The 18,925-nt window shown below is 35.9% G+C and overlaps 1 protein-coding gene across 3 annotated transcripts in view; it reads left to right on the top strand.

The window, feature by feature from the left end:
* Nucleotides 1-18,925, top strand: part of LOC150082208 (uncharacterized) — a 285,622-nt gene that overhangs the window by 116,305 nt on the left and 150,392 nt on the right. For all 3 annotated transcript variants that reach the window (XM_090379171.1, XM_090379172.1, XM_090379169.1), the window contains exons 7-8: nucleotides 6,036-6,257; nucleotides 15,371-15,427. In XM_090379171.1, coding sequence (XP_090235297.1) covers nucleotides 6,036-6,257; nucleotides 15,371-15,427 — 279 coding nt within the window. The remainder of the gene's footprint in view (nucleotides 1-6,035; nucleotides 6,258-15,370; nucleotides 15,428-18,925) is intronic.

Below are 18,925 nucleotides of genomic sequence, written 5' to 3'. Positions count from 1 at the left end.
GTGCATATTCTGGATACTAGGCAGGTGGTCATAATAATGTGATTGGACCTTGTGTGTATATATATATATATATATATATATATATATATATATATATACACACACGATAAATGTGATGTTAAATCAGAAACGATTTAACATCACATTTGCCTGAGAATATACAAATCATTATTTTATTCAATAGATATAGCATAAAATGATACCTATCACGACAAATTAAAATTTAAAAACAAAATTGGCAGTGACTATCTGCAACTTACAAAGGACCCTATCAGCCTCTGTATAAAGCAAAGTTAATAATAATCATAATAATTCCATATTTACATAATACAAATTATAAAATTTTAAATCTAAAAAACCAAAAATACCAAAAAATACTGCAAAATACAAAATTTATCAGTTATTATTGAATAAGGCTTACATTGAAAGGCACGTCTTCATGGGGCTAGCACCTCTCAATATATGCCATCAATAACAACCAAAACTATCTGTATCTGCTAATTGTATGCCAGCTTAACCATTTTTATGATATACTAAATATAGTATGAATCATAGGTTTAAGTACAAAACAGATAGTTTTGGTTGTTATTGATGGCATATATTGAGAGGTGCAAGCCCCATAATTTGTATTATGTAAATATGGAATTATGATTATTATTAACTTTGCTTTATATAGAGGCTGATAGGATTCGTTTTGTAAGTTGCAGATATTCACTGCCAATTTTGTTTTTAAATTTTAATTTGTCATGATAGGTACCATTTTATACTGTATCTATTGAATTAAATAATGATTTGTGTGTGTGTATATGTATATATATGCATGTAGGAATTAATGGGTCTGATAATAGTGCAAGGATGGAAGTGAAATTTACACAAAATACCAAAAACAAATAGGGAAAAGAATAGTAGAAATTGGAAATGATGTAATAGTGAAAAAGAAAGAAAGAATGTGAATATCCTATATGTTGTAATGAATTAAGAGAATTAAAGGCTGAAATTTTTTTTTTTTTTTATGTGAACCCCAAACACGAGAGGTATTAGAACCTATAGTACTTAGTACTGTGCTTGGGTTGGAGGTTGAGAAGACGAAAGAAGATATTTGTTGACATTGGACTTGAACTTCTGTAGATTGTAATTTTCAGGAAATACATATGAAGGAAGGTTGTTCCAGAAAACAGCAGTTGAATGAATAAACAAGGAAGATGAAAAGTTGGTTCTGTGAGTTTGAAGTTGGACAATAAATGGATGTTGGCTGGTGGCGGCACGTGTTCGGACTGTTTTGAAAGAGGGAGCGGGAATTATAGAAGCCAATTCAGAAGAACAGTGCCCATGGAAGTATCTGTAGAAGAGGCATGCAGCAGAAACAGTACGTATATGAGAAAGCGAGTGGAGAGACTCTGTTAGAGATCAATCATTAATTAACCTAACTACCCTCTTCTGAATGGAATCAAGAAGCCTGAGAGAGGTTTTGGGGGCACCACCCCAGATGTGGGAACAATATTCCATGGCAGGGTGGATTTGCGATTTATACAGAATGAGCAGCTGTTTGGAAGAAAAGTAACGCCGAGAGCGAAAGAGAAAACCAAGTTTTTTAGATGCAGAGGAAGCAATATTTGTAATGTGCTTGTGCCAAGATAGATTAGAAGTCAGGGTAATCCCCAAAAGAGATATATCATTTTTTCGCCTAGAAATCAGAGTGTCACTAAAGATAAGTATAGGAGCAGAAGAATCCTTTTTGCGAGATATAAGACAAGACTGAGTTTTAGAAGGGTTGAAATCAACTAAGTTGTCTTTGCCCCACTGGAGAAATACCTGAAGATCGGCATTTAAGGAATTGGTAGCAGATTTTCGAGAAGTTGAAGCTGATTGAGCAGGACAAGGTTTCTCAAAATGGAAAGTGGAATGCAATGTGCTATCATCAGCAAAACTATGGATAGCATTTCCAGTCAATGGAAGAAGGTCATTAATATACAAGAGGAAAAGATTGGGGGACACCGGCATTAGTGGAGAAGTTAGAAGACAGAGAGCCATCTGCCATCACCCTCAGTGAGCAGCGATCAGAGAGAAAACTGGATAACCAATTACTAAAAACAGTTGGCAAACCATAAGATGGAAGCTTGTTTAGAAGACCTTTATGCCAAACACGATCAAAAGCCTTTGAGATGACAAGAGCAACTACTTGTGTTTCACCGAACCTTTCCATTGAATTAGTCCATAAATGGGTAACATAAGCCAGAATATCACCAGTGGATCGACACTGACGGAATCCATACTGGCGATTGTTGATCAGACAGAAGGTTTCTAGGTAGTTTAAGAGTTGGCGGTTAACTGATTTCTCCATTACTTTAGAAAAAGTAGAAGTAATTGCAATGGGATGATAATTGGATGGGAGTGATTTGTCACTCTTTTTAGGAACTGGCTGGATATGAGCAAATTTCCAAGCAGAAGGAAAAACACCTTTGGAATAAGAAAGTGAAAAAAGGCGGCAAAGAATAGGAGTAAATTCAGGAGCACAGTTTTTGAGAACTAGTGGAGAAATATCATCAGGACCTGGAGCTTTCTTAGCATCAAGATTCATCAAAATCCTTCTAATACCTTTTGACGGAAGACCACAGGAGGCATTGAATGGAGCGTGTTGGGAATGGTGGGAGGTGTTTTATCAAGATCATTAATACATGAGCTGGAAGAAAAATGGGATGCTAGCAGGTCAGCTTTATCCTTGGCTGAAGTGACAAAAGAACCATCTGGTTTGGACAGAGGTGGGAGCAGAGATGGGCAAAAGTTGTGGCCAATAGCTTTGGCAAGAGACCAGAATGCTCGGCTACCATTAGGGCAAGAAGCAAGTTTTCTACTCTTAGCCTGTTCAAACTCTAGTTTGGACTGATTAATAACTGCTTTACAATTGTTGCGAGCTTTGGTGTAGGCAGAAAATGAAACTGAAGAATTAGAACAAGCCAATTACGATATGCAACATTCTTCTCTTGAACAGCCTTAGCACATTTATATTGGAAAACCAAGGTTTAGATAAAGGACGAGATTTTAAAGTGGAGTGTGGGATAAAGGATTCCATTCCTGCAAGAAAAATTTCACTGACACGATCTGAGCAAACGTTGACATCAGAAGTTTTGAAACAGTAATCCGACCAAGGAAAAGAAGAAAAGAAGTCTTGCAGGTCATCCCATTTTGCAATTTTGTAATGCCAAACAACACGAGGTTGGGAATAGCCATGAGATAAAGGTTCCATTGGAGAAGAGACAATCACCAAGTTGTGATCTGAAGTGCCTAACGGACCTCTCACTTCGACCGTGTACTGAGAAGGATTGCTTGTGAGAAAAAGATCAAGCGTATTGGCTGTATGATTAGGATTGTCCGGTATTCTTGTAGGTAAATGAACAATCTGTGCTATGTCATTAGTAATTGCAAAAGCCTGAGCATCTCGACCTGCTGGGTCGGTGTGACTAGAAAACGGAAGCCAACTGGAGTTGTGAACATTAAAATCACCAAGGAAAATTACCTCACTGTTAGGGAAAGTTGGACTGGAGAAAGTCAAGTTGCAAAGAGAGGAAGTCAAAGAGCTCCAAGTGATTAGTGGAGTTGGGAGAACGGTAGAGACAACAGATGAATTTGACACAATGAGGTAGAGAGATTTTAAGCCAGAGAAGATCAAAGAGAGGAGATTCCAAATTGCCAAGTCTCTGACGGAATATCAGAACGGACATATGCACAAGTACCACCTTTGAGGCGAAAGGAATCATACAGCGAATAATTTGGGCATCTGAGATGAGCAGTAGTTGAATCAACTGATAACTGAGATTCTGTCAGAAAAAGTACATGGGATTTGGCAGACTGCAAGTGGAAATGGACATCGTTGAGATTAGAATTGAGACCACGTATATTTGTGAAATGAATTAGGAAGTGCTTGGGAGGTTTAGATCTTTTCGCAGATAAGCTTGCTCTATTAGTTTGACAATTCATGGTGTATTCAATAGTAAGAAAAAGTGGGTGGGACATGCTGTATGAAGTAATGAAATTTTTGGATATGGCGTACGCATGGTAAGAATATACCGAGATCCTTGACATAATGTGGCCTCAACAATGCTTCCCGCATGCACACTACTCGGAGTCCCTCCAGTCACTAGCTGATCCGGAAGCCTCCTAGAGAGTTACCAATAGGTTCGGTCCGGTGTACTAACTAGTGGCCGGCCTGCGAACACCGTTTTAGAGCTGTACCCTCGAAATGTAATGAATATTGGATTTCTCCACGACATTCATCATAACCTCAAAAGTCATCAATCATACTGCATGATGGAAGAGATAGGGAAGGGTTGACTGGAACTTAGCTCTAGAGACTAAACATGGGTTCCACCACTTCAAGCCTCCAATAAGCAAAGTGGTGGTATTTCACCGGTTGATGAGAGTCATCTACCACCTAGTACTGCCTTGTAACATAGAGGGGCGGCGTTCCTCCATGTGGTGTGGGCGCCACACCTCGATCCCTGCTTACATTGGTTCACACCTGGGTAGTCACCCACCATGTACTTGTGCGTGGAGGTTATACCCAGGATTACTAACAGTCCCACCATCGTGAAGGTGCAAGCAGAGGATTTGGCTGTCACAGACTGTCGGTACTTCGCCGAAATTGGGTCCACTTGACTTGAGTGTCACCCGAATATCAGTTCCATCAGCGTTTTAGACTCCCAGGTAGCAAGTACAGCTTGTCTGGCATGTCTGAGAGAATGTCTGTGACAACCTCAAGGACCAAAATACAGATACATGGTCAGGTGTAGTCTCCTGATGAAATACCTGACCATGTATCAATATTCACTTTAGCTAACATCAGATTTTTGGATATTTGCTTGAATTGAAAAGTCAGTTAAAGAGGAGGGAGCTGTAAAGTAAAATAATTAATGCGAAGTAATTAAACCAACAAAAGGAGAACAAGATAGCATCAGAAATGGGTGGGTAAATTTAGCTATAAGTCAAAAAAAGGGCGAAGCAAATATGCAAAAATCTGATGTTAGCTAAAGTGAATATTCATACATGGTCAGGTATTGTATCAGAAACTGCATTTCTATACTTGTCCATATAAGTGGAAGAGAAGCAAATTAAAGAATAAAATTAGGTGGGATAAAGCAGCATTACTCTTTCAGAATATGGACAAGGTAGTCCCAAAGAGTAATGCTACTTTAGCCTACCTAGTTTTATTCTTTAATTTGCTTCTCTTCAACTTATATGGACAAGTATAGAAACACAGTTCTTGATACATGGTCAGGTGTAGTCCCCTGATGAAATACCTGACCATGTATCAATATTCACTTTAGCTAACATCAGATTTTTGGATATTTGTTCCCCCCCCCCCTTTTTCAACTTATAGTTAAATTTACCCACCCATTTCTGATGCTGGGTTGTTCTCCTTTTGTTGGTTTAATTACTTTGCATTAATTATTTTACTTTACAGCTCCCTCCTCTTTAATTGGCTTTTCAATTCAGCCTTTAATTCTCTTAATTCATTATAACACATAGAATATTCACATTCTTTCTTTTTCACTACTACATCTTTTTCGATTTTTATTATCCTTCCCCTATTAGTTTTTTGCATTTTGGGTAAATTTCACTTCCAACCTTGCACTATTATCAGACCTGTTAATTCCCACATGCATACGTATATTTTTGCATCCTTTGCTGCTGCTTTGTGCATTCAGGTGAATCTGTCATATCATCCTTATTTTTATCTATCAACTAGGCCTGACGTAGCCCAGTGGTCAGGAGCGAGAGTGCATAGCACGCGTTCCTTGAGTAGACCGCGGTTCAAACCCGTGACCACTAAATACGATAGATATTTGTATTGACGATTTATTGTAAACTCTACTGACTTGGTTGTCGTGCCGGAGTATAAACAGAAATTTTTTTTTTTTTTTTTTTTTATCAACTGACACTTCTTGTTTAAACTCAGTTCTATATTAGGCATTTCACATATATATACATATGAATTAAATATTGAGTAATTCTTTTCTTCCTCTCTTTTTATTATTTAGAAACTGTGTAAATTATGATCTCTGTGAAAAATGTGAAAGCTTACCTGGTATTCACGACAAACATCATATATTTCTCAAAATTCGACATCCAGTCTATGACCGTTCAAAACATAAGAAGGGCCATAGGAAAAAGCCCCTTCTGAAACATTTTAGTGCTAATTACCATGGTAGTTCTCAGTCTTCAACAACATCTCAAGAATCTTCAGGTGTTTATTTGGCTGGGTAAGCATTGAGACAATTTAAAAAAGTTATTTTAATTAATAATATTTATACTTTTCTCATGTAATATGCAATAACATTGTATAACATGCATTAGTACTGTTTAGAATTAACTTGTGAATAAATGAAAGGGCTTAACATTATTATTTTTTTCCAAGGCATTGCTGAAATCAACACTCAGTTTGAAAACTTACAGAAATATGAATTTCAGTGCTCTAAGAACTACTGCAACTTTTAATCTCAAGTTTATAACAATAGGGCAGTCATTTGTTTTTAATACCAGAATGAAAGAAATGCAGTACAATTTCAAAGAATGATGCCAAAAGACAAGTCAGGTAGTTTAAAATGTGCCACCTAGCCTTACATTTTAAACTACTTGTCTTATGGTATCTTGCTTTTGAATTGTATTGCATTCCTTTCATTAGCATTAGTAGAGGCATATGATGCAAGAAAGCAAGCTTATGCAGCATCAGCCAAAAAAAAAAAAAAACCACTCCCATTTCACCCCTCCATTCGTTCCAAATACCGGTCCAGCTCAGCCTTAAATTTATTTAGGCTATCAACTTCCACAACAAGGGATGGAAGTCTGTTCCACCAACCAACTACTCACTGGCTAAAGGCAAACTTCTGCACATCTATCATGTATCTGTCTTTCCTAAATTTTAATTTATGCCCTCTTAGGTGATTATTCTGAGCAGGAGGAAGAATCCCATCAGCATTGAGCATGCTCAAACCATTCAGTGCTTTATACACCAAAATCAGATCGCCTTGCAGGTGCCTAGTCTCCAGACACTGTAATTTGCACAACTTAAGCCTTTCTTCATTGGTTGATAGGGAGTAATACTCTTGATCTGATTATCAGTAGTGATTCTTCATGCATCAAGAATCTGCAGATAAAGGAACCACTAGGTGGCAGTGATCACAGTGTGCTCAAGTGGGATTTACTTAAAGAGGTAACTACCATCAAGTGTAAAGGGAAGGGTTTATGCTTTCTTAAAGGTGACTACGGTGGTCTGAGACTGTATTTAAATTCTATACAGTGGGACCAACTGATAATGTTACCAACAGCAAATCCAAAATGGGAAGCATTCAAAGAATTAACCTTGGAAGCTACTAGGCTTTTCATACCAATAATGAAATATTGTTCAAGATTTAGGCCTAAATGGGTGCCTCCATAGCCAGGTGGGCAGGAGCAGCACTGCTGCGTAGCACACGCTTCTTGATTAGACCGGGGTTCGAGCCCGTGACCACCAAATATGGAGGATGTGGAAAGGTCAGGGAATTACCACCGCATATCCCCGGAGCAATATGGCCTCAGTTGCTAAATGCTCCTAAAACCAAACAACAACAAATGGATGTCAGTTGAACTAATTAGACATGTGACAGAGAAGAAAAATGCATGGGATACATGTAAATTAACATGTGACACAGAAGCCTATGATAGATATAAGCTGGTCTGTAACCAAGTTACAAAGGAGTTTAGGCAGGCGAAGGCAGATTACGAAAAATCTTTGGAAAAGAATGCAAAGAAAAACAACAAAGAGTTCTTTACTTATGTAAACTCTAGAAGGAAGGGGATGAATCAGATTGGTCCACTTGATATCGATGGTTCAACTGTTGATGATCCTGCTCAGGTAGCTAACAAACTAAATTAATATTTTGCATCGACATTCACACATGAGGAGCTATTCAGGGAGGGGAATGCCAGAAGTGTATTCAACTCTGGCAGTATGCTAGATAATCTTGTAATAACTGAGAGTAAAGTGGAGGAGAAATTGTTGAAGATAAACATAAGAAAGTCACCTGGGATGGATGGAATCTATCCAGTTACATTAAAAGAGGCAGCAAAGGAAGTAAGCAAACCCTTCGCCATAATTATGGGAGGTACCCATGCACTGGAGATGTGCAAATGCGACCCCAATCCACAAAGGAGGATCAAAGGCTGACACAAGTAATTATAGACCTGTGAGTTTAACTTCTGTTCCAGGGAAATTAATGGAGGCACTGGTTAAAGATGCATTGCAGAATAATCTAGACAAGACTTCAGTTATAGCTCGGACACAGCATGGGTTTGTTAAGGGGAAGTCTTGTCTGACTAATTTTATCGGATACTATGATGTAGTCACAAAGGAACTGGATGCAAAGAATACTTTGATATCATATATTTGGATCTTAGAAAGGCCTTTGATACTGTTGCACATGGAAGACTGCTGCACAAATTGGAGCAGTGTGGCATTGGAGGCAAATTGCTGCAATTGATAAAGGGATGGTTGAGTGGGAGATGACAGAGTGTTAATCAATGGACACTGCTCTTCGTGGACTAATGTTATTAGTGGAGTCCCTCAGGGCTCAGTGTTGGGTCCATTGTTGTTTTCTGTATTTATAAATGATATTGATGAAGATATATCAGACTTAATGTCGTAATTTGCAGACGATACGAAGGTTGGCAGGGTTGTTAATGACACTAATGACAGTACAATGCTGCAACAGGATCTAGAAAAGTTGAGCAGATGGGCTGAGAGGTGGCAAATGAAGTTTAAAATTGACAAATGAAAAGTACTACATATTGGAAGCAGTAAACTCAGAGTAACGTATAAACTCTGTGGTACCAAACTGACAGTGGTAGAGAATGAAAAGGACCTGGGGGTTATTGTGCAGGCGGATATGAAGTTTTCTGAGTTGTGCAGATGGTCTGCAAAAGTAGCTCGTGGTGTCTTGTCAATGATATACAGAAATTTTTCTAGCAGGGATAAGGAGGTGATTATCCTCTTGTATAAGGCAATGGTCAGGCCACACCTTGAGTACTGTATACTGGTCTGGAGGCCTCATTTTAAGAAGGATGTAGAGCTGTTGTAACAAGTACAGAGAAGGGCAACAAGATTAGTGAACAGAACAAAGGGTTGCTCTTACGAAGGAAGGCTTAAGTTTTGCAAATTACAGTGTCTGGAGACTAGGCACCTTCGAGGTGATCTGATTGAGGTGTATAAAGCCTTGAATGGTTTGAGCATGCTCAATGCTGATGGGATACTTCCTCTTGCTCAGAATAATCACCTGAGAGGGCATAATTTCAAATTGAGGAAAGACGGTTGTAGGATAAATGTGCGGAAGTTTGCCCTTAGCCAGCGGGTGGTTGATTGCTGGAACAAACTTCCATCTGTCGTTGTAGAAGTTGATAGCTTAAATAGATTCAAGGCAGAACTTGACAAACATTTGGAGTGAGGGGATGGATGAAATAAGGGGTTTTTTTTTTTTTTTTTTGTATGATGCTATATAAGCTTGCTTTCTTGCATCATGTGCCCATGCTAATGTAAAGTTAGAGTTGTTTCTTTCATCCAACATTTTTATAACCTCATCATAATAATTATCCAGAATTGGTAAGGCAAGACTTCCCCTTCAGGGATCTCCCATGATCCCTTTAGGAATCCATTGTTATCAATGTGATATACAAAGGGTACTAGGAAAGTTTTGCAATACAGCTTTGTTTATTTAATTTTTTCAAAGTAATTTCCTCTACATTCAATACACCTCTCCATCCTCCGAAACCAATCTTTAAACCAGTTCTGCCAAGTTTCACTAGGGAGTAAAGCACACTCGTTGTCCCAAGCCCGTAGAAGGTCCTCATCACTGGAAAACCGCCTCCCTTTTAGCTTCATTTTCACACGCGGGAACAGTGCAAATTTGCAGGGATCAAGGTCTGGACTGTAGGGAGGGTGTTCGAGAAGTTTCAGTCCTGTCGTGGTCAAATATTCGGTGCAGGCTTTGGCGCGGTGAGCTGGAGCATTATCGTGATGGAGGTACCAGGTGTCCATTCTTGACTTTGGCCGCAGGTTCTTCATAGATCCAATGACTTTAGGCAGGCATTGTTCAGTATACCACTTAGCTGTGACTGTCTTCTGCGTGTCCAAAACGACACGTTCCACAATTCCACTCGATTTGAAAAATACAGCTATCATTTTCTTCTTTACAGATCGGGATTTTCTGACAATTACGGGTGTGTCGTCATCATCAAAGACCCAAACTTTGTTTTGAGCCTTGGTCCGCAGATCGTAATAGTACAGCCAAGTCTCGTCACCTGTCACGATGTCGTTCACATACCGAGATTGTCCCTTATCAAACTTTTTTAACATCTCCCGGCATCAAGTCACACGTCGTGTCATCTGCTCTTCAGTCAGTTGATGCGGCACCCAGAGAGAACAAAGTTTCTTCACGTGCAAATGATCTTGCAGAATCGAACGAATTGCTGGTGCATTTAGGCCCAAAGTATCCTCTATCTGTTGGTAGGTCACTCGCCTGTTTTCGTCAAGCATTTTCCTCACAGCAGTAACGTTTTCCTCCGTAACTGACGTTCGTGGCCTTCCCGGCCTCTCAGAATCCTCCAGAGTGAAATTTCCCCTTTGGAATTCTCTATACCACCTGAATATCGTTGTACGATGTGGACAATCATCATCTAGTGCAAGAGTCATTTCTTCTAAGCACTGGTCTATGGTTAAACCACGCACGAAATTATACCGCAAAACTGTCCTTATCTCATTTCGTGACCACGATGCCATCGCAAGCACTTTACACTCTCACTACTAATGAATAACTGAGCCCATCGACTTGGTGCGGCGGCTACTATGCACGTATGAACATGTCTCAACATGCAGCAACAAGCAGCTTCCTGTGATTCATTGTTGTGTCATATTGCAAAACTTTCCTAGTACCCTTTGTATTGTGTTGTCATAGACTCTATAATCTCACCAGCTATTGTATTCGGACACAGTTGTCTGTAGTTTTTCATCACCTCTTTAGGTCTGCCTTTATGGATTGGGAAAACATTACGATTTCTGCAGTCCAAGTAGATTACCTCTCTGTGAGGAGTGGATGTATGTTATCCACTCTTCACAGAGAGGTGATCCACTTCAGTCACAGTAATTTTTCTGATAGATATTTCTCAAAAATCATTATTTTGTAGTAAGCCAACTGCTCTGCATTGTTTTTTTCTTGCTCAAATGTTGGTCCATGGGAATAAAGGAATGTGTAAACTTGAAGCACAAGTTCACAGATTATTTTAATGTCTTGCATGATTGTTTCATGGCTTCATGTTGTTTTTGTACTACCCAGACCTTGTCATCAGAATGTTGCCACCATATCACCAGACTCTTTTCTCATCAATTTGTGTCCAGTTTTGATGCTCCATTGCCCAGGAAATCCTTCCTGTTGTGTTGTAGTGTATGCTGAGGTCTCTACTGCTGCACCTTAAAGATATGATTTCTGCTGTATCATATGCCTGGATGTCTGCCAATATTTTTCCATATGGTGGCATATCTGTTGAGAGGTAAATTCCTGGCAATCCTCCACTCTTCATCGATATTATCTATTGGTTTTTCATCCACAATTTTTGTGCTGACTGGTTGTAATACGGCTTGTTGGCTAATACTGATATTTATAATTTGTTGTTTATAATACTTCTCAATGACCTCTAGAGCACTTCCTTTTTTTACTTGGATATATAACCTGAGTCATGTTGCAATCAAATGATGTATCAGCCATTTTCGTGCAATATTGTGGCATGCTTAATATGCACTTAACCCTTTGCAGTCCAGAATTATTTTAAAATTTTAAGATATTAATTTGAAATATATAAAATAATTTAAAATTTATTCTAATTTATTTTAAATATTTTAAAAAATAATTATTAAAAAAAAGAAAAAAAGCTTAAAATGTTCAAAAATTATTTATTTTTGATTTTGCTAAAACTGCATGGTAAAATATTTTATAAACTCTTTAGGCATTTTAAATTATTGTATTTCATGGAACTCCCAAAATTATGCAATTATGGTTTTAAAGTTCTTGTTTCACAATACTACACTTTTTTTTTTTCTCCTAATTCTACCACTTCTATCACTACATACCGTATAGTCTTTCTTGCATTTTGGATTCTCATTTTCCATCACAAAATAAGGATCGACATTCAGTCTGTTTTCTGCATCTGAACTTGATAGCCTTTTTCTAGAAAGATACTCTTTCTAGAAAGAATATTCTTATTTTGAACATCTGCTACTAGTTGAACAAACAACTTCTTTTAAAACTGCTTTTAACAAAGTTTCTTTTGAGATGGAGCTGCTACATTCATTAAGGAACTATTTGCAAACGAGACTTTTTAAAGTAATAAAAACTTCTTCCACCATTTCGTTGATTTTTGACTGAACAAATAACTAGCTGAGTTATGATCAGCTCTGTCTACAGCACCCATATTTTTTGTGTATTTAAAAATTGTGACCTGCTTTTCAATTTGAAAGCTTTCTTCATTCATTTTTCCTGTTGTTACTTCAGTTTCAGTATTATTAGAAAGCAAAAAGCTTTCTAAATGTAGTTCTTTTCTCTTTCCATGCTAACCCTTTATCCTCTTTTAGAAAACCAATAATTTTGTGCTTTTCAGTTTTCTTTGTAGTCTTCATCTGTAATTGGTAATACTGTTTGTGTTTCCCATAATAGTGCCTCTTAGGTATATATTTGGTTTATGAAGTTCTTCTAGTTGGGTAATAGTTTAAAATTGGTCATCGAATAAATGAAATCCACTACTCTCAATATTTTTCCCATTGAGGTGAAAGAAAAGCATGGTCTTCTCACTTTAGTAATAGGCTTTTAGTCAGCTAGAAGAAATACATGAAGGCTCACTTTTGTTGGCTTCTATAACAAAATATTCACAAATCTTTCCATTTATGTCACCAAAAATATTTTTCACTTCCTTACTTCAAATTTCTTACTTTGATTATTCGATACCTTACTTTTATTTCCCTTTTCTTTCTATTTTGTGAGTAGACAAGAGATGTAGTATTCAAAATATGTGCAGAAATCTCTTCCTGTTAACTGTATTCTTGCAAAATGGAATTCTGTCTGTCCATTCTTCAGACCAGTATTCTTTTATTTATTTTTTAAATTTAATTTAGTCCCATGTTGACACTAAAAAATGCCTTTAGTTCAGACAAATTCTGAATATCAGAAAGTTCTAACAATTTCTCACTTTCTTCATAAGAAAGGCTGTTATTAGATGTTGATGCCATGTCTAAGTACTTTACTTCTAACACAGAGTATAAGGTACTCTGTGACTTCTAAAATGAAGAAAAACAACTGCTGTGTGCTGTTAACAACTGAAAAGGAGCACTAATATAGTTCTTCACGTTGTTTATGTAAAGTATAAATAGAAGGCAGTACAATAATTATGCTAGCACAGCAATAAAGCAATTTCATAATCATCAAAACAGACCATTGCAGCTGCCATGACATTGGACTGCAAAGGATGTATAATTATCAGTTTTAATAAATTAGGCACTGAGTATATCATTATTGTGATGTATGATTATACTTCAGGATATGCTTGTTAATAAAAATGTTGAAAAAAATAAAGTATACTTCAGGATAATTATAGTATTTATGCAGTTGATGAAATATTAAGTTGTTGTAATTAATTATCTTGTGTCTAGTTCAGAGGGACTTTATAGTATGTATTAACAAGTAATTGGTATCATTAGCATGGTGCAAGTAAGGAAAGCTTATGGAACATGAGCAAAAAAAAAACAAAAAAAAACTCATTTTCCCATCCTTCTAATAATAATAGCTGCTGTTATTCAAAACTAGCGTAATTAGCAGGTTTTTTTTCAAGATCATATGAGAGTAACTAATCAATATAAGGGAGTTGAAAAACATGATGTTAAATGCAGGAGCTACTAATTCTAGGAAAGAATGCACTATTTGGTATTGAACAAGAATAATAAATTGAAACTTTATTTAAATTAATATAATAAAATCTATCTATATATATATATATATATAATGCTTAGGTATGCTGCCCAAACTTTCTAACTGCTAATTGTTGCCAGCACCTGTTCATGTGGTTCACCTTGCATGACCACCATACCGGACATTCTTTATTAATTTTTGTACTAACGTTTTTTTACTGAAGAAAGGCAAGCTATGCCTGAAAGCTATCAATGTATGTTTATTTTAACTGTTCATTTTATCTGGCTTCAATTTTAATAAACTGTTCTAAGTTTTTAAGAAGTGTAAAAATGATGGCTAAACAGTGTGTAAGAACTCTGAGAAAATGTAGAAGAAATGCTAATGAAACATTAGAGGAGAGATCTAATAGACTGAGACCGAAACGAGACTCTACAACTACGAAGACGGACAGAAAACATTGAAGAGAAGCAAGATTGGAAATGAGAAGATGGGCAAAACACCGTAGGACTAATCAAATAGAAGTAGCAGATGCGAATAATCAACAAGCTGTAATTAATGTGGAAGAGCATGACATAGGAAATATGTGTTACAACTGTGAGTATTGCAGTGCAAGATATTGGGGATAAGAGTTAAAAACATTGAATAAACTATTTACGCCATAATCAGAAAGGTGGCCTATGTTATGCCGGGTGCATCTAGTTAATAAATAAAAGATGTTTTGGAAATCTCTGTTCCTTCTTCTGTGGGTAAGACATAATTTCTGTATTAAAATATTAACATTGAAAATAAACTATAAAAACTGAATTCAAATTGGCATTTCATCATGGTGCTGCCAGAAGACAAGGTACTAAGAAGTACAAGAACAACAGTCTTAAGATAAAAGTGTATGTATGATTGAGGGAAATAGTTTTAATTTATTATGCTTTTTCCTGGAAATACAGTAACTGCTATAGTTTTCCGTAGTTTCATATAATTTTCATTAGCAATTGTAAATTCTGTGAAACCTGTGTTTCATAGTTTATGATAGTTTTAGCAATCATAAACTGTATAAAGTGCAGAACTTCACAGTAATTTCTAGAGTTTTATTTATTACTTTTTTAGTACAATTTTCCAAAAGATCTGAATTTTTGAGAATTACACATCTTTTGTATGTTATGTTTATGAGGTTTTACTATATAAATTTTTAATCTGTTTATGAGAAACAATATTCTGTATGGCACTAATAAAAATTAAAAAAAAAAATGATAAAATTAATATTGAGAAGGCTTTCATAAAGGATATTTGTTCAAGTATAATTTTATGAAGTACGATTCAGTTAAGTATGACTCAGTGAAGTTCATTTATTAAATAAAACAGATATCAGATTAAATACATTTTATTTTTTGTTCTAATAGGTGTAAACTTAAAAAAGGTGGAAAAATACTTAAGTTAAAAACTCTTGAAAAACACAGGTGAGTAATTTTTATTTTGTATTAATATTAATTTTAAAAGCATTATATTTTTAAAAATATAACAAACATATAATTAATAAAATTTATTATATATATTTAACACTTTTAAAAATTATATTATATTTAATTATATTATATACCATGTGTTTGGTATATAAAAATTATATACCAAACACATGGGAGATTAATAATTTCAGTGATTTTTAAATGCTTTCTATACAAAAACTTCAGGTTCAGTTCGATCAGGTTCTTGTCTGCCTTTCATGGACATGAAGGTTCTATCAGCCACAGTTAAATGATGTGTTGTGATTATGCCTCAGACAGTCAGAAAACTTAATGGAGCTTCTGTTCTGAAGTTCATCTTGGAACAAGATGATCTCAGAACAGAAAAACAAGTAAAATTATAAGCAATAACTGCATATAGCTTATGTTTACAGTTTGGTCCAAATCAAATTTGTAGTACATTTGAGGGAGTCTAAGGATATTTCTGATGGGATTGTTTCATTTTGATTTTCCATCTTGAAGCAAGGTGGTGATTACTGAAAGTACCACCTATGCTGCAGTCCAGTCAAAATAAAATTTGGATTGGACTGCATTGGTTGTATGTACAATTTGAAGTTGTGTACACTTTTTTAAATTATGTACTCTCTGTCACTCCAATGTGTTGGAATATATGTGATTAAAAGTGTCTGATGCAGCACATATCTATCGTTCTCTTTTGTTTTTATTTGTACCCATGCTAATGAGTTGAAATGAGAAAACCCACAACATGAATATACTGTGTGTAGTTTAACAAATATACCCACAAGTATATTCATTAAACTTCTGAGTACTTTATTTTTATAGATAGATGTCAGATATAAAAAATATAATTTTTATAGACATAATGTAAAATTTAGCTCTATTTTTCTAAGGATGGTTGATAACTGTGGATTGTATATATGATTTTGTATGTACTGTTCATTGTTTATAGATTATTATGAATAAAACATACATAATAATAATAAATGCAATCTTGTGATTTGATTCATAATGAAAGTTATTATTTTCATTATAATAATGAAAAAATAACTTTCACATGCTTGATTTGATCTATACATCTGACATAGTGGCATAGTATTTAGGGTCAGGTGCCTCCAGTGGTTTCCCATATCTGTGTCATATGTACTTTGCGATAAAATGCAAAACTACTGCAAAAGCCAGGAAAAGTGTAGTGTCTGGTTTATGTACTATTGTGTTTTGTTCTGTTGTTGTGTCTCAGGCTGCTTGGCTGCAGGGCTCCCTAGTGCGACCCTACATTGCTCGCCACCATCACTGGGAGGTGAGCCAGGCTGCCCATCATATGCTGGCTGGTCTCCGCCAGGGTCGCCTGATCTTTCTGTCTGATAGAGGGTTGAAGGGTGATTAACACAGGAATTACAGAAAGTTTTGGCTCAAATGAAACTTAAAACTTTATTTTGCTTTAGCTTGCAAGCTGAGCAAAAGATTTTTATACCATTGATGATGATTATACATACATAGTAAGTGTGCAAAAGGCTTTTAATTGAAAACCTGATATATAGTAGGGCCACTTTGGGATGTACAGTAGCCTCAATCCTCTTGGACATATTTTCTATCAACTTCTAGTAGGTATCCAGAATTTGCCTCCATTTTCCTTGCAAAATAGCTAACACAGTCAGTTTGCAAGAAGGCAGGTTTGGCCACAGCAAAAGCAAAAGCTTACATTTGCTCCACAGGTGTTCACTGGAGTTGAGGTTCTGAGCTGGTCAGTCTAGCTGTTCAGCATCATTGACAATAAACCAATCTTGTGTGACCCTAACTGTAAAATTGATACTGTACTTACATGCTTGGTTGTTAACTAATTATAGGATTTCAGGGGGATATTTTGGTGCAGGAGTTGAAATAAAATAAAGTTTTTATGCTGTACTGCATTCAGTTTTCAATTATCGGGATCATTCTGCTCCCACTGAAGACTGAGGCCAAATACTTGGCACCAAGGTTTGTTCAACTTAAAGACAAATACCATACTTCATGGTTCTGCCTAAGTTGCTAAATCTTTTTAAACCTCCTGAATATGTGAATCCACCACACATTTAAAAATCTGAGATATCACCTCTATTTCTAATAGAAGCCACTTACCAGGTATCCTGATGGTATCTCAGATTTTTAATTTTGTAGAAGATTCACCTGTTCAGAAGCCACTATACAATTTAAAAAGACATTAACAACCTCAGCAGAACCATGGATAATAGTATTTGTCTTTAAACTGAACATAAACCCAGCCTTGGTCTTTGGTAGAAGCAGAATGACCGAGATAATCAAATATCAAATGCAGTACAGTGTATGAACTTTTTCTGATGTTAAGGAAACTCAAATAAAAAATACCAGTTTTATAAACTGAAGCTGAGGTCCACACTGAAGAGGAGGAAGCAAAATAAAAAAAACAAAAAATCAGATTATATCAGTTATGTAGATATCACTTTAATTCTAATTTTAACTTCTTTTTCTGAGGCAAGTTAGATAATGTATTTGTCAAAACACATGTTACAGTTGACATCTTCAAGCATAGTATATGAGAAAATATTAGAGAATTATATGCATGAATAATTCTGGAATTTCACATGCTTAACAGATTTATAAATTGGAAACTATTCATGTTTACATAAAATGTAAATTAGCTTTTTCACAAGTATATACATACTGGGACAGTTCCAGGATTTTCTTGAGGGAACTAAAGCATTATTCCAGGGAATCATTAAGCTTTCATCATCATGTAGCATTAAAAAAATTCACGTTATTTTGATCATAAAGAGGAGCTATAGCTCCTACCTAAGATTGTCTTGTGTGTGTTCATATCTAAGCTCCTTGGCATACATATGTATATATATGTTTCAAGAGGTGCCTCTGTAGCCAGGTGGGAAGGAGCAGCAATGTGTAGCACACGCTTCTTGATTAGACCGGGGTTCGAGCCCATCACCACCAAATACGGAGGATACGGAAAGGTCAGGGAATGACCACCGCATACTGGAGCAATATGGCCTTAGTTGCTAATGCTCCAAAAAAAAAAAAAAATAACAAATAACATATGTTTCAAGGTAAATTCAGATAATGTATCCATTTATGAACAGATTATCTAGAAATCTTCAAACAGATGTTGCCATATCTTACGTTTCCAGGTAATTGAATGTGCAGTTTATAATAGATGGCTTTAAAAAATTAGCTTTTAAATTCAGAATAAATTCTCATACCTGTTAGCATCATTTGACTGAATTGAGCATATAAAAGTCGAAATTGAATAAATTCTTGGGAATTCTTCTGATCTGTAACTTGAAACTAAATGACGTGCTACAAAAATACACGTAGCAGACATTACCACATCAAAAAAAAAAAGGTAAAATTAATTTTATTTTTTTCATGATTTTTTTATAGTAATTTTACTCTTAACGTTTGACAATTTAATCAAAATAAAAACAAATTAATGTTAAAAAAAATTTATCT

Source organism: Mastigoproctus giganteus, chromosome 8 (genome assembly GCF_048544385.1).
Source record: "Mastigoproctus giganteus isolate SK-2022 chromosome 8, ASM4854438v1, whole genome shotgun sequence".
Taxonomy (NCBI): Eukaryota; Metazoa; Arthropoda; class Arachnida; order Uropygi; family Thelyphonidae; genus Mastigoproctus; species Mastigoproctus giganteus.
The sequence above is the reverse complement of the archived record's forward strand: the minus strand, read 5'-3'. Positions and strand labels throughout refer to the sequence as shown.